Source organism: Eucyclogobius newberryi, unplaced genomic scaffold, assembly GCF_026437365.1.
Source record: "Eucyclogobius newberryi isolate DKJ021-1_F unplaced genomic scaffold, fEucNew1.0.hap1 SCAF_4, whole genome shotgun sequence".
Taxonomy (NCBI): Eukaryota; Metazoa; Chordata; class Actinopteri; order Gobiiformes; family Gobiidae; genus Eucyclogobius; species Eucyclogobius newberryi.
In genome coordinates this window covers 27,507,738-27,523,725 of record NW_027316056.1, presented here as the reverse complement: position 1 = coordinate 27,523,725, position 15,988 = coordinate 27,507,738, and the positions used below count along the sequence as shown (strand labels likewise).

The following is a 15,988-nucleotide window of genomic DNA, read 5'->3' as shown; positions in this document are numbered from 1 at the left end:
GGGACATCAAAAGTTATCCAAATTACATTGATACCTCTCACGGTCTCTGTGCGGCAAAGCCGCAAACTGTAGCTAGAATTTCAGAAATCTCCCATATTTAAAATTTCTGCCGTTTGCGCAGATAAAGTCCGAATTGCGTCAAATTAGAATCAGTTGTTAAACTCTTTGCCCTAAACCCACTTGAGGTGAAATAAATTCATTTGGCGCCACAGCGCCCCCTACAGATTTTATATGGAGGTTAAATGTTTAGTTTTGCGAAATTATATGAAATTTGACATACAACTCAATTTTAGCATCCCCATCAAAAAAGTCAATGAGACCCATGTCATAATTGTTATGGCGTTGCCGTAACGATGACCGAAACCTTTCATGTTATTCCAATGGGGAAATCGCCAGAACATGTTTACACTTTAGACTTTCACAAACTCCTCCCAGGGCGTCAGCCCTATTAACCTGAAATTTGGTGAGACTCATCTTCAGGACCATCAAAAGTTATCCACATTTTCATTCAAAGTGTCACGGTGTCTGTGCGGCAAAGCCGCACATTTTGCCAAGAATTCAAAATAAAATAGCTTTTTGATGGTAAAACAAAGGGGAGAAGATGTGACAGCGTCACAGATTCAGCAGTAGGCGTAATAAAAGGACAATTGGGGCGCGTTAGCGCCCCCTCCTCTTGCGGCGTGGCGGCGGTGTGGCGAGGGCCGATCATTGCCGCTTGCGGCTATATTTATTATTATTATTATTATCAAGGGTGAAGTGGCCCACATTATCCTGAGAACCAATTTTACTGCAAGTTTAACATTTTCAACCATTAAAATGCAAAATGGTCACACATATAAAGGTCCCAATGTAGTGTGATACAGACCTGATATTGAACTTTGGGAACCTGAGATAAATGCAACTTTTTTGACTGAGTAATGGTATTGACCACCAGTCTGTGGCCCTGGTCTGTTTCAATATGCAGCCCTCAAAAGAAAAAAAAGTGTATCAGTTTTTACGCCATAAAGTTGTGATTGAATAAAAAAAATGAATGTGTGTCCTCCTAACTGAAATTGATGAATAAAAGTATACAACTATGAAAAGACGGGTTTGTGGTTCTGCGCTGACTCCTGACTGTTAACTGCAGTGAGCCTTCTTCCAGTTCAGACAAGTTTAGCTGATAATTCATTTAGTCTTTGAAATATGTGACCTGCCCTATTACTTGTTCACTTATACATTTGCCCACACTTATAATAGCACGCTTTCCTCCTGTTGTTGTGTGATTTAAACATGAAGTTTGACAATATCCTGGCTGAGGTGAACGGTTTTGGTCTATTTCAGTTCAGGATCATCCTGCTGCTGGTGATTGCTCGACTTACTTTGCCTTTTCACTTCATTTTAAATAATTTCATTGCGACCGTCCCGGGACACCACTGCGATATCAGTGGTTTGGATGATAACGATGCCTTCACAAATTTATCTCTGGCTCAAAAGATCAAGATCGCCATCCCTGTCAATGAAGATGGAAAACCAAAGTCATGTGAAATGTTTGCAGAGCCTCAATATCACCTTTTATTTAACTTGACAAATGTAAGTCGTTCAGTCACTGTGCCGTGTCAGGATGGATGGGTGTATGACAAGACAACCTTCAAGTCTTCTCTGGCCACTCAGGTAACCCTATTCATCTCTAAGAAATAACTTTCTATAAATATGATTATTTCATCGTATTCTTTAGTGGGATCTTGTTTGTGACGACCTCAAACTTAACAAAGCCACTGCTACAATCTTCTTCACTGGAGTAATGCTTGGATCTGCAGTGTTCGGCTTTCTCAGTGACAGGTGAGATTCTTAACTTGCCTGTTGTTGTTGTTGGTGTTGTTGTTTGCTTGATTCATCTAATCAAATGGTCAAATTTGTTCTCTAGATTTGGCAGGAGGAAAACTCTTCTATTGTCGTATATTGTTGCCATCATTTTTGGATTTGCAAGTGCATATTCCACCAATTTTGTTGTATTTGCCACAATGAGATTCTTCACTGGATGTGGACTAGCTGGAATCAGCATTATCACCGTAGTCCTTTGTGAGTTATTGTCACCTTTGTCCTTTTGTTTTTTTGGGACATTAAAAAAATTCAATCCAAAATTGCGTATGTTTCTGCACTTCTAGGTGTTGAGTGGGTGGACATCAAACATCGAACATTTGTGACCGTGGTCTTGAGTTTAGACTGGAGTCTCGGGTCGATTCTTTTACCTCTTATTGGATACTTTGTGAATGAATGGCGGAATCTTATTATTGCAACAACGAGCCCACTGTTTGTGTCAATAATCTGTTTGTGGTAAGGCTCAAATACTCACAAACAACTGCTTTTTGTGTGTGTGTGTGTGTGTGTGTGTGTGTGTGTGTGTGTGTGTGTGTGTGTGTGGATTTTCCCTCTGTGCAACATTACTATATTTTGCTCAATATCAGATCCCTGAGTAACCCCACAAGCAATGCCCTGACACTCAAACTCACCAATCTGAATGAATGAATAAATAAATAAATAAACAAACAAACAAATAGATAAATAAAATAAATAAAATAAATAAAATAAATAAAATAAATAAAATAAATAAAATAAATAAAATAAATAAAATAAATAAAATAAATAAAATAAAATAAAATAAAGAACATAAAGAACATAAAATAAATACAATAAAATAAATAAAATAAATAAAATAAATAAAATAAATAAAATAAATAAAATAAATAAAATAAATAAAATAAATAAAATAAATAAAATAAATACAATAAATAAATATTCAATGAAGACATTTAATGCATTGAGTCTTGTTATTCGGATGATTTGAGAAGCATGCGACTGCACACTCTGACAATCCTGAGCAAAGTAGACAGTGTCAAAAGCTTTTGACAGATCTATTAAGTACTGTATTACAATCCAGGACTGGGGCCACACCCTGAACGGTCTATGTCACCTGCCATTACGGCAAAGACTGGTCATGCCAAAATACAGGACCAAAAGATATAGACAGTTTTGTCCCTGCAGCTATTGCCTTTTTTAAACAAGCTTACTCTGCATAAGATTGATCCATTATGTTGATTTTTTATATTGCATGTATGTTTGATGCCTCTTAATCACTGCAAACCAAATTACTCAAGGTTACAAACAACTACAGCTAATCTAAAATGTCTCTGTTACAGCTGAGTTTGTACTGCAGCTCAGGAAAAAGAATCAGAAAGGCGAATATTAATGGATTTCTGCTAATGTAATGTGCTGACTGTAGAAAGGAGAAAGGTCACACGTCATGCGGAAACTTGTGCCTTGTAAATGCAATGTAATAAAAGTAAGAATGATTCCAGGTGGGTCCCTGAATCTGCCCGATGGCTGATCAGCAATGGAAAGGTGAAGAGGGCTCACTACTATTTGAGCATGTGCGCTAAAGTGAACCGCAAAGAGGGGTTCATGTCTGACATAAAGCCAGAGGTAACACTTAGTTTGTTTTCATCTGTAGACAAAGGTAATTCATACACATTCCTTTTTATTTCAAGGTTCTGACCAAAGTAATCATTGTTGAAGATGGAAACAGAAAATACTCCTATGTGGACCTTGTAAAAACACCCAGATTGAGAAGACTAGCACTGTTTACTGGCATTATGTGGTTGGTACATGTAACCAAGGATCTTGCAATCTTGCAATACAATATTCTAAAATTAAGTTTTTGTGCCTAGGTTTGGACTTGCCTGTAGTTACTATGGGATCAGCCTAAATATTGCAGGTTTCGGAGTAAACCTTTATCTAACACAGTTCATCTACAGTGTCACAGAAATTCCGGCTAAACTGTTAGTGTTTTACACTGTGGACAGAATGGGTCGAAGGTTCTGTCAATCAGGAACCCTGATAATGTCAGGACTGTTTATATTCATCAACCTTTTTATACCTAAAGGTAATTTACTTGCATACATTAATCATTAATCTTATGAAATATTGACCAATAGATGCAATACATGTGGCTTTTGGTTACAGACAAATCTGTAGTTCGCACTGCTCTGGGGGCAACTGGAAAAATGTTCTCAGAAGCAGCATTTACATGTGTATATTTGTTCACAACAGAACTTTACCCCACTGTTCTCAGGTCAGTGTCGTTTTGTATGTCAATTTCTATTAATATGTGAGAGAGATATCACTGTGTAAAATATTACAAATGACAAAAACAAGTACAAAATCCAGTGTATAGTTGTAAGATGGTGGTTGAAAACTCAAGATGAATTCTTTACAAAGATTGTGATGGTTATACCTTGATGTGTTTAGTTAGTAAATACATAATTAATCTATACTTTTGGTAATTGGCAAAGTGTTCTTCATTATCAGGTTATGAATGTTACTTGTTGGTATAATCGAAGTGTTCCATTGTAGATTGTTATTAATGTTACTTCAGTTTTTATTCACATTTCATGCAGTGACCTTAAACCTATAAATTAAATCCAAGTATGTTCTTGGGTTAACAGGCAGAATGGACTGGGTTACAGCTCCTTCATGGGACGTACTGGCGTGTCTGTGTCACCTTTGATTTTGCTCCTGGAGGAGTTCTGGGTACCTTTGCCCGGCACATTGTTCTGCGTCTTGGCTTGTCTTGCAGGAATTGTTGCTGCTTTTCTTCCTGAGACAAGAAATATGCGCCTACCAGAAACTATTCAAGATGTGGAACAAACCAGGTGATGGTCAAATTTAGATTGTTTAGATACAGGTCATGGCCCACACCACAAAGCCCTGTGTTTGATTCTTGGACAAAGATGGGCCAGAGTTCTGGAAAATTACATTCTAAATCTCAATGGATTAATATGATTCAAACAATAACCCTAATTGTATGTTGATTATTTCAGAAAACGGTCAATCTGCTCTTTGGATGACACTTTGTCTTCTTGAAATCTTCATCAAAACGCATCAAAATACTTTTGTTTTATGATGATAGTTCAATAAAACTGGTTGGTTATATTACTTATCTTTCTCATGCGTTATTTCTTTTTCTGCCACAATTGGCCTTTAACTTTTATTTCATTAATGTTTTTGCATTAAACTTTAAGACAAAAATACCAGACTCTGAAAAAGCATTTAGTGCAGTGGTTCTCAAACTTCTTTTGAGCATTAATTAAATGGTGTTATCCTATTTTAGCCATAATTTGGACCCAGAACAGCCCTGGTTTAGACCTGATTTGGACCTGATTTAGACCTGATTTAGACCTGGTTTAGACCTGGTTTAGACCTGGTTTAGACCGGGTTTAGACCTGATTTAGACCTGATTTAGACCTGGTTTAGACCTGGTTTAGACCTGGTTTAGACCGGGTTTAGACCTGATTTAGACCTGATTTAGACCTGGTTTAGACCTGGTTTAGACCGGGTTTAGACCTGGTTTAGACCTGATTTAGACCTGATTTAGACCTGGTTTAGACCTGGTTTAGACCTGGTTTAGACCGGGTTTAGACCTGATTTAGACCTGATTTAGACCTGGTTTAGACCTGGTTTAGACCGGGTTTAGACCGGGTTTAGACCTGATTTACACCTGGTGGTACTCGGGGGGGCAAATATTTTCTTAGGTGGTAAAGGTGTGAAACGTTTGAGAACCACTGGTTTAGTAGGCTAGTAAATCAATTAGACTCATGACATTGTGATTCTCTAATATGTTATAAATTAACCAAAATATCAAGATGTACTTGTAATATGTCATGTCAATATGTCACAAATGTTTAACAGCACTGAGTTACAGGGCTGTGCATGAGTAGCTCAACTTCTTTTTAGTGCAGCTCAGGAAGAAAATCAGAGAGGCGACTGACCACTGTACATCATGGTGAAGTTTGAGGACATTCTTAGCGATATTAATGGCTTTGGAAGATTCCAGATTATGATAGTCGTACTAAATTTCATCGGTCGCTTCACTTTGCCTTGCCACTTCATGCTCAATAACTTCATTGCAGCCGTTCCTGCTCATCATTGTGACTACAGCCATTTGGACGACACTGACAGATTTATGAATTTAACCCTGGTGGAGAAACGAGCCGTTAGTATTCCTATGGGAAAGGATGGGATTCCAAATTCTTGTAAGATATTTGAAGAGCCTCAGTATCATCTGTTAGTAAATCCTACAAATGTCAGTTACGCTGGTATTTCCACTGTGCCATGCCCTAAAGGATGGGTTTACGACAACACTACCTTCAAGTCTACACTTACCTCACAGGTAACACTGGGTTTTTAATAATATGCAATAACCATGTTCAATAACAATTTAGTAATATTCAAAAATGTTTTAATCATGCACTTTATAGCTTGTTCATATTGCTGTGTCCTTTGGTTCTGCCTGCACACATAAATCAATCAATGAGGAGAAAGTTGGTCTGGCAAACGTTCTAGACTGAATAAACATTTTACTGATTAAAAAATCTTACATTTCCAGCCTCAATAAATCAAGCGTTGTTACATTTTCAAACACGCACTTTTCCTCCAGTGGGACCTGGTGTGTGAGAAAAAAGGAAAGAACAAGGCAACAGCTACAATCTTCTTTGTTGGAGTTATGTTTGGAGCAATCACGTTTGGCCTTTTAAGTGACAAGTAACATGAGTTTTGATATTAGATTAAAAGCATGCCATACACATGTAAAACATCTTTGCATATGTGGACATTCAAGGTTTGGCCGAAGGATCCCTCTGCTGTTGTCCTACGTGTCCGGGATGCTGTTTGCTGTCGTCAGTGCCTTTTCCACAACCTACATCATGTTTGCAGTGCTCCGATTCTTCACTGGTTTTTGCATTACCGGAATAGTCATTGTTTCAGCTGTCCTTAGTACGTACTATTACTTCCATACTTCTTTAACAAAGTATTTGTTGTGTATTGATTTGATTTCTTTTCCAGGTGTGGAGTGGGTGGATATTGAGCACAGGAAATTGGTGGGAGTGATCGACAGCCTGTCGTGGTCATTTGGGAACACGGTTTTTGCAGCTATTGCATACTTTGTAACTGATTGGAGATGGCTGATAATAAGTGTGTCGTTACCTGTGGTCTTGGCTATTATCACCTGGAGGTATCTATTAGGATTTTCTCATGTTTTGATCATCCCAAACTGAGCTACTTTGATTTGATTGATGTTGTGTTTTCATACTTTTTGAATATTCATTTCCTGGCCTAAGAATTGACCCAAATATTAACCCATCTTGACTTCAAATCGTGTTATTGATCTAACGACGAAGGATTGGCATCATGGTATCCTATTTTTGTCTATGGATAAATGTGGGAACTAAAGGAGGACAAAAACCCAAACCAAGTCTACCTCAGGATTTAAGTCAATAATCTGGCCATTTGGGCTCAAAGCAGGACCAGTGTGAACGCTTTTGATGTAACGTTCTAGATAGAAAAGCCAGGGTTTCCCATGCCCAAGATGATCAATGAAAAAATAATCTATATATATCTTAATCTACTTCAGATGGATTCCCGAATCTGCCAGATGGCTTATAGCAAATGGGAAACCAACCAAAGCACAGTACTATTTGAACAAATGTGCCAAAATGAATAACCGACAGGAATCGATAGACATGGTTAAGCCAGAGGTAGGTAATATTTACATGTTGCAGTCTATGGGTAAATATGCAAATAACATGACAATGACTGTGTGTTTTAGGTTCTATCTTGTATAGTTGTGACTGAAAAAAGGGATCGCACCTACTCCTACTTGGATCTCATACGAATCCCCAAACTGAGGAACTTGGCGATGCGCACTGGACTACTATGGTCTGTACTATCTTGCACTGTCACATGATGTCACATGATGTCACATGATGTCACATGATGTCACATGATGTCAGGGGTGTGTGCCAGAGGTTCAGTAGGTGGGTCCGGTCCAAATGCTCCAAATTCCCCTCCGCAAACAGATCCTAAACTGTGCATAAAAATTTTTAAAAAAAAAACAATGCCGGATTAGATCACATTAACCATGCGTTTCTCAAGAACGCCCACGCAGATATTATTGCCTTTTTCAATACACAAGGCGTTTGTTTTTGTGTGCGGGTTATAGGGTCCATTTTCCGGGTTGGGTGGGCTAGGTGGGTCAGGTAGTATTTGACTCGGGTCAAGCGATTTTTAGATATGTTAAGAACAGCAAGTATGTCGGTGTAATCCCTCATTCGTCCAGGCGTGTTCCATAGTAGAAAAAGCTTCAGTTGTAGTCATCTGGACTCAGTTTGAAAAAATTGAGAAGAAGGCACTGGTCTCATTCTCAGGCATAGCCCCAAAACTGTGGCTTCGCTATGTCGATGATACGTTTATAACAATCAAGGAACAAGAGCTGGAAACCTTCTCTGATCACATCAATGCTGTGGACCCACATATTAGGTTTACAAGAGAAGACGCTAAGGAGAACCGCTTGGCCTTTCTTGATTGTTCCACGATCAGAGGAGAGGACGGGAAACTCCAAATAGAAGTATATAGGAAACCTACACACACGGACCAGTATCTGCTCTTTGGTTCCAACCACCCACTACAGCACAAGCTGGGTGTGATCAGAACCTTACAACACAGAGCTCAAGGTGTGCCCACCAGCTCAGAGGGCAAGAAGAAAGAGGAAAAACATGTCCGAAATGCCCTCTCAGCCTGTGGTTACCCTGCTTGGGCTCTCAACAGAGTGAAGAGAACCAAGAAGCAGGACAAAAGGGAAACTGAACAGAGAAGGAAGGGTGTTTCTATCCCTTATGTCTCTGGCCTGTCGGAAAAACTGCAGAGAATTTTTAGACAACACGAAGTCCCTGTTTATTTTAAACCAGGAAACACTTTAAGACAAAAACTGGTTCACCCTAAGGACAAGTTGCCGACTCAAAAACAGAGCAATGTAGTTTATTCGATCCAATGCAGTGAAGAAAGCTGTAAAGAACGTTACATAGGTGAGACTAAACAGCCTCTACACAAGAGGCTTTATCAGCACAGAAGAAATACAAGTTCAGGACCTCAGAGCGCCGTGCATCTCCACCTTGAAGCCTCTAATCACTCGTTTGAAGACGGTGAGGTGAAGGTTTTAAGCAGGGAGAAAAGATGGTTTGAAAGAGGAGTCAAGGAAGCTTTTTTTGTTAAAAAAGAAAGACCTTCTTTAAACAGAAATGGAGGGCTAAGATTCAATCTTCCTGGTATCTATAATGGAATACTGAACCCCTGGAAAGGTAGAGGACCAGGACCAGGACATTTAGATGCTAATCAGGTACTCAGGGTGGTTGAGCCAGGGTCTCACAAAGACAAAGAGGTTTCTAATAGCCCATTAAGATTCTGAATAGGCTAGCTCGGTAGATACAAGGGGGGAGTTTCTGTTGAAACAAACAACTCTTTCTACTTCAGGAAGGCTCCTCCCAATGGGCGGGTCTTACCACAGAACAGTATTAATATCGGAGTTCTCGATCTAAATTCTTTTATTGACAATGACTCTTGGATGAGAGTCGAAACGTCTATTTTTTCAAACTGAGTCCAGATGACTACAACTGAAGCTTTTTCTACTAAGAACAGCAAGGCAAATAAATAAATAAATAAATACTTTGTTTTGTGAGCCCCCGCATGGAAGACCTCAGCAGCCTGCCCCTGGAGCCGCCCCTGTATGATATTCATTACCGATGATTAATTATCAAAAGTACATTCTAGGTTTTGTGTGGCAAATGCCTTTTACGGCATCAGCTTCAACATCACTGGATTTGGCCTCAACATTTATCTCACTCAATTTACTTATGGACTCGTCGAAATCCCGGGCAAAGTATCGGCGTACTTCTTATGGGACAGGATTGGGAGACGTCCTGTTCAAGCGGGCGCGCAGTTTTTGGTTGCACTTTGTCTTGCAGTCAACATTTTCATCCCAAGAGGTAACTAAAATCAACACGGATTAATGTGACTAAGTGCTGAAATATTAATTGCAAATATTCTTTCAGATATGGCTGTAATAAGAACTGTGGTGGCAATTATAGGAAAGGGCTTTTCCTCCGCAGCGTTTGCCACACTGGTGTTGTACAGCTCTGAGCTTTACCCCACAGTGTTAAGGTAAGGAAGCTTCACGTGCATAGGGCCAGTCTTCATGTCCTTATTTTTTTCATTGTTACTTACTTTAGCGGAATAGTCCATGGTCATAGTTGTTCGTCACGTTCAAGTTTGTGAATAAAGAAAACGTAAATTACAAAGTCGTTGTGCTGAGTTCCATCATTGATGCAGGGACAGTTTACGCACAACTGACACATTTTTTAGACAGTTTAACCGATCATTTAACAAAATCATCAATGTTATCGGCCCTTGTTAACATTATGGTTGCTCGGTAACAGTTCCATATGTCAAACCTTGGAAACCCGTTTTTTATTACACCGTGTTAAAATGCCCACTACTCACAGGGAGGAGCTGAGTGCTGGAGAAACGGAAATGAACAAGGCCCTGCGGACTGTTTTTGACACTACCATCCCATTCTATTTCATAACTACAGTATGTGTCTGGGCCTGAAAACCCCTGCCATGGACAATATAGATGGATACCTTTAGAACATATTTCTGGAAAAAAGGTCATCACAAAAAAAAAATGGATGACACAAAGTGCATAAGGACTGGACTGACAGAACTGACATACGGAAAAAAAAACACATACAGATTCAACCTGGAAACGGACACTGACTAAATGGGACTTAAACTATATTTTCATGGGATACGTTAGAATCAATCTGTTTTGTTTTCTCTCTTATTTTTTCCTTTTGGAAAAAACTAATACTGTATTTTCCGGACTATAAGTCGCACCAGCCATAAAATGCATAATAGAGAAGAAAAAAAACACTGGAGTATGAAATGCAGTTGCAAGTGTGAAAATAACAAATAATATTACATATAAGTCGCTTCGGAGTATAAGTATATAAGTATAAATATAAGTATAAGTCACACCCCGGCCAAAACTATGATAAAATGTGCGACTTATAGTCTGGAAAATATGGTAATAAATAGTGAAAGAATTTAAAAAAGGAAATATCACCAAAATTGTCAAACCAGGGGGAAAAAGCAAAATTTTCAGTAAAATCTTAAATATAATTATGTTCACTATGTTTCAGTGAAATGTGCTGTCATATGTAACACAGTGTACACAAATGTTATTCTTTCAGGCAGAATGGCATGGGCTTCAACTCCTTCATGGCCCGACTAGGCGTGGCCTTGGCCCCCTTGCTCTTCTTACTGGACGAGGTGTGGCAGCAGCTTCCTCAGGTGGTCCTGTGCTGTGTGGCGGTGCTGGGGGGACTGGTGGCTACCACACTGTCAGAGACACGCAACCGGTGCCTCCCAGAGACCATAGAAGATATCGAAAAGCACTGGTAGTGAAGACGTTATCATTTATGTGCAGTCATATGTTGAAAGACATTGTACGATTGCGGTCTAAAAATTAAATGTTAAAATTAAATGTTCGTTTGTTTGTTTTTTCATATACTTTTAGGCTTAGATCTACTAGTTTGTCCTCTTTTGCGTTGATGTGAAAATATATGGAAATCTCGTGAATGATGATTAGTCAAGTTGTGTCTTCAGTTGTTTTTTGTTGAATCTGTTCATGATTTAGCGAATAATTCAAGAACACACAGCTATTGCAGAATCAAGTTCAGATTGATAAGGCAAGGTTTGTTGTGCACAGTTCGTACACAAGGCAATTCAAAGTGCTTCACACAACAGGGAAAAAATTAATTAAGGAAAATAACACTGACCTTTTCAATATTAAAGAGGTCTCGCGTGACAAAGTTAGGAAAATTATAGTAAACACAAAGAATTCCACATCAAAGGACATTCACAACTTTAACACTGCACTAATTAAAACACATCTTGATAGCTTAATAGACCCAGTTACTCCACTTGAAAATGTGTCAGTGTGAATAAATACTGTAATTACCGTATTTTCCGGACTATAAGTTGCACTTGGTTTTGGCCGGGGTGCGACTTATACTTATATTTATACTTTATACTATACTTATACTATACTTACACTCCAGAGCGACTTATATGTGATATTATTTGTTATTTTCACACTTGCAACCGCATTTTAAACCCCAGTGCGACTTATATATGTTTTTTTCTTCTCTATTATGCATTTTTTGGCTGATGCGACTTATTGTCCAGAAAATGTCAAAACGTCAGGCGATAAGTAACTACAGGCCTATTGCTATCCTCCCAGAAGTGTCCAAAAGTGCTTGAAAGTTGTTGAATGAACGAACAATGAATGGAACATCTAGAGTGGAACCAACATTTGCCTCCTCTGCAGTTTGGGTCCAGGCTTAAGTACGGCACTGAAACGTCTTTCTGTTACTTTCTGGAACGGACAAGAAAACAACAAGATGGCATTGTTGTAAAATAATTGAACTTTTTAGCATCTTGAAACAAATAATGTGTGGCGGTCAGACTTCAGGGCTCTCTCAGACCGAACACCAGGGCCTCTGTCAGTGGGGATTATCTTTAAGTTTAATATCTGACATAATTTGAATGGTCCAGCTTCTCTTTTACAGGGTCTAGACTGTGGACCACTCTTCCCTCTGCCCTACAACAACAGACTGAACTCAACATGTTCAGCAGGACTTTGAAACGTTTGTTTTTGTAATTATCTACTTTTCTGTAGAATGTTTAAACTGTCTTTTTGAACTAAACCCTTTGGAAGCCCCTTATGGACAGATGTTGAAAATTAGCTTTTGTGCTGTAACTTATGGAACGCATGATGTAATGGTTATGTACATGTCAAATAATAACATAAAGAATATGTTTTTAGATCCAACAATATGCTTACTTAAATTAAAGTGTTTGTTCCGCTTCATGCTGTATGTCAAGTGACAAGTACAATATTTTGACAAAATCGAATTATTTAGAAGAGATTCTTCCACATTTTTATGGTCTATAATTTGAAGATACCAGAATGTGTGCATGATTTAGTATATTATCTTCCAATCTTATCAACCTATAAATGATAAATCCAGACAGTCGATCTTACTCGTAAGTGTTAAGTCGTAATTGTCCCAAACACTTTTTTCACTCGAGTCATTTCTTGGTCTTTTCTATAATTTTCAAGTGACAGTACTCCTACTCAAGTAGTTTTGGCTTCCCTATGGATCTAGTACTCCACCCACATCTGCAGTTACCGTATTTTCCGCACTATAAGGCACACTTAAGTCTTTAAATTTCTAAAAAAAAACGACAATGCACTTTATAATCTAGTGGACCTTGTATATGGATTAATTCTGGTTGTACTCACTGACCTCGAAGCTATTTTGTGTGGTACATGTTTTGCTCCGCTTAATGCGCCTTGTATATGAAAAATGATTGAAAAATAGACCATTTGTTGACAGTTCACGTAATGATCCTTAGAGTGGAAAAAACGGTAACCCAATCCCATTTTAAGTCTGGTATAGCTTTTGTTTAGATCTGGAGGCATTTTTGTCTTAAATAAGGTGCTTGGTCTATAACATTTGAAAAGTAGTTTCATGACTGGAGTTAAAGTTTTCTAAACAATATCACAATTGTCAATGTAACAATGTCGCCACACATGTTCTTTAATGTAAATTATCAATTAAATTCAGTCACTTTTTTCAGATATTTTACACCTCCAAAACTTAAAAAAAAAAAGAAACGAGTCTACCACAATTATGGTTTCAACGGGCAATATAGATACAGTACCGACTAGTAATCAAATTAAACATTTTTCAGACCTTGCCAAATAAAGTATTTATTCTTTTATTACAGAAATTTGCACAAAACGATTCATGGTGAGAAATTCTAAAGGAAAGTCAATCACATGTTTGTATTTGATACTGCTTTTTTTTTTTTTTCTCTTTTTTTTTTTTTAATAGCCAAACTCACCTAGGCTGTTAAGTTTCATTCGGCATTATGTACAATTACAGAAATATTGTTTATGGGATACAGAAAAAAATTAAATATAAAAAAGAACAGTACAGTGACACAATGATACAGAAGATCTAAAACTATGGTATGCAATTGAACCCAGGACACTCCATGATCAGTACTGAGAATATTCTTTGCACTCTAGTTTGGCAATGATTCTCTCCAGCTGTCTTTTCGCTTCACATTGAGGGAAGTTACCCATTTCGTAGTACTGAGGGGCGATCTTAACCAACCTGCAGAGACGCAACGGAAAAAGTTAAAATCACAAAACCTAGATCTCTATGTCGGAAGAATATGATTTGCAGTGTCACATACCATTCTGGTTTAATATCTGTGCAAGTGCGGATGTAGTTCTTCGTAGTGAGGACAAACTCGTTGTAGAGCACCCACTCGGGCTTGTGGTCCAGCACTGTGGACGGGTGCAACTGGACCACCTGGTTGTCTTTAACGGTGAGGTAATGTCCCGTACGCTCCAAATGGGCGACCTGCGCACAACAGATTTGGTGTTGGTAAGCATTAACTGGTCAAACTGACATGTGAAAAGACCGCCCCCCCCCCCCAACCCTCTCCACCAAGTACAGCGAGCGCCGACCTGCATGAAGAACCCAGTGCACAGAGCTCTGCGGATGTTGATGTAATAGTCTCTGCTGGTGAACTCCGTGCTGCGGCGGGGCAGGTTGAATCGATCCATAATACGAGAGAGCTGCTGCCTAACGTTGTCCGCCGACATCAGCGAGCGGTAATTTACAAAGTTGTCATAGCACCACTGGTTAGCCTCATGGTCTGGGGAAGAGAAACAGGGAGATGCATTTATTTAAACAAAGTGAAAACTCCACACACACGTTTACAATCACCTGGAGGTCACGCTTACTTTGTTTGAAAGCGTGATAGACGTTGAGCAGTGTAAGGTGGTCTCCATCAATGTGAGCAAACCTCATCTTTGACTCATCTGCAGCCTTCTTAGCCTCCGTGGGGCGGACAAAACACTGTGGGACTAAACAAGGTTGGTATGGGCCCCAACAAAGCCGCCCATAGTGATGAGTCAAACATTCATTAAAAAAAGACAGAAAAGCCTAAAATGCTAAGCACTGTGCACACAGTCGGATCAGAGCTCTAGCAAAGGCCAAGTCTGATTATATCTCATGAAAAAATACTTTAATGCTTATTGTTCAAAAAGACTATTGAATGTTACCATTGAATTTGGTAGGTCTACATGGGTTAGTTAATAAATATTAATAAAAAAAAAGTCAAGAACGCTTCCTGTAATAGTGGAAAAAATAAAAGAAATGCTTTCACTAATTACACTACACTGAGCAGCAAATGGACCTGGCCTAGAGAAGGCAAGGAAGATGTCAGTCCCGTCACGGGCATTACCTGACAGCATAGCAGTGATGGACAGAATCTCATTAGAGCAGTTGAACTCGCAGCTCGCGATGACCATCTTCGCCAGTTGAGGGTCTAAAGGAAACTCGGCCATCATGGACCCCAGCTCTGTCAGGTCACCATCGTCGTTAAGAGCAGCTAGGTAATTCAGCAGCTCGAGCGCCCTCATCAGTGTCTCAGGAGCTAAAAGAATGTTTCAGAATGTATAAAAGGATACTACGAAGCTTAAACACAAATATAAAATGGAAGACCAGACTCACCTGGAGGATCCATGAAGTCAAAGTGAACAAGATCATCAATACCCAGTTTTTTCAGCTGCAACACAACTGACCCAAGGTTGGAACGAAGAATCTCCGGATACGTGTTGTCCTGGGTTAGAAGTTGCATCACATTGAAATATATATTTCTCTTCAGCATATGTTCTATTATTAAAGATTCACCTGCATCTCTGTTTTATAGGCTTTTTCAGTGTAGAGCCGGAAACATTTGCCTGGACGTGTTCTGCCAGCTCTTCCTGCCCTCTGCTGGGCAGAGGCTTTACTGATGGCAGTGACCAACAGAGACTCAACTCTGATTCGAGGATTGTACACCTATATGGACATAACGCAGGAATTTAACATCCAAAATCTTGCTAATGTAAAGAAATAAGTTCGAATGTACAAGAAAAAAAATCTACCTTTTGTTTGGCAAAACCCGGGTCTATCACAAATACGACTCCATCGATT

General features: G+C 39.0%; 2 protein-coding genes across 2 annotated transcripts; one reads left to right on the top strand and one right to left on the bottom strand.

The window, feature by feature from the left end:
- The first annotated feature begins 1,241 nt into the window (after positions 1 to 1,241).
- Positions 1,242 to 11,327, top strand: LOC140378010 (uncharacterized). Its single transcript, XM_072463640.1, has 19 exons — positions 1,242 to 1,650; positions 1,715 to 1,818; positions 1,904 to 2,058; positions 2,145 to 2,313; positions 3,336 to 3,459; positions 3,525 to 3,634; positions 3,705 to 3,919; positions 4,000 to 4,108; positions 4,482 to 4,688; positions 4,857 to 4,889; positions 5,803 to 6,205; positions 6,473 to 6,576; positions 6,653 to 6,807; positions 6,877 to 7,045; positions 7,445 to 7,568; positions 7,640 to 7,749; positions 9,637 to 9,851; positions 9,918 to 10,026; positions 11,117 to 11,327. The coding sequence occupies exons 1-19, from the start codon at positions 1,270 to 1,272 to the stop codon at positions 11,325 to 11,327; spliced, it is 3,207 nt and encodes a 1,068-aa protein (XP_072319741.1). The 5' UTR covers positions 1,242 to 1,269.
- Positions 11,328 to 13,530: 2,203 nt separating this feature from the next.
- On the bottom strand, positions 13,531 to 15,972 carry LOC140377758 (ATP-dependent RNA helicase DHX15-like). Its single transcript, XM_072463310.1, has 8 exons — positions 15,940 to 15,972; positions 15,704 to 15,853; positions 15,524 to 15,632; positions 15,255 to 15,446; positions 14,752 to 14,874; positions 14,473 to 14,663; positions 14,196 to 14,365; positions 13,531 to 14,113 (listed from the first exon to the last, which is right to left on the bottom strand). Exons 2-8 carry the CDS (start codon positions 15,707 to 15,709, stop codon positions 13,996 to 13,998), a joined length of 909 nt encoding a protein of 302 aa, XP_072319411.1. The 5' UTR covers positions 15,710 to 15,853; positions 15,940 to 15,972; the 3' UTR covers positions 13,531 to 13,995.
- Between the last annotated feature and the right edge of the window lie 16 nt (positions 15,973 to 15,988).

Coding starts and splice junctions, on each gene's coding strand:
- LOC140377758 (XM_072463310.1), bottom strand. Junction 14,366..14,472: donor GCACTGGGTTCTTCATGCAG/GTCGGCGCTCGC, acceptor TGTTGTGCGCAG/GTCGCCCATTTGGAGCGTAC. Junction 14,114..14,195: donor ACAGATATTAAACCAGAATG/GTATGTGACACT, acceptor GCGTCTCTGCAG/GTTGGTTAAGATCGCCCCTC.
- LOC140378010 (XM_072463640.1), top strand. CDS start 1,270: ATGAAGTTTGACAATATCCTGGCTGAGGTGAACGGTTTTGGTCTATTT. Junction 3,635..3,704: donor CTGTTTACTGGCATTATGTG/GTTGGTACATGT, acceptor TTTTGTGCCTAG/GTTTGGACTTGCCTGTAGTT. Junction 4,890..5,802: donor TGCTCTTTGGATGACACTTT/GTCTTCTTGAAA, acceptor GAGAGGCGACTG/ACCACTGTACATCATGGTGA.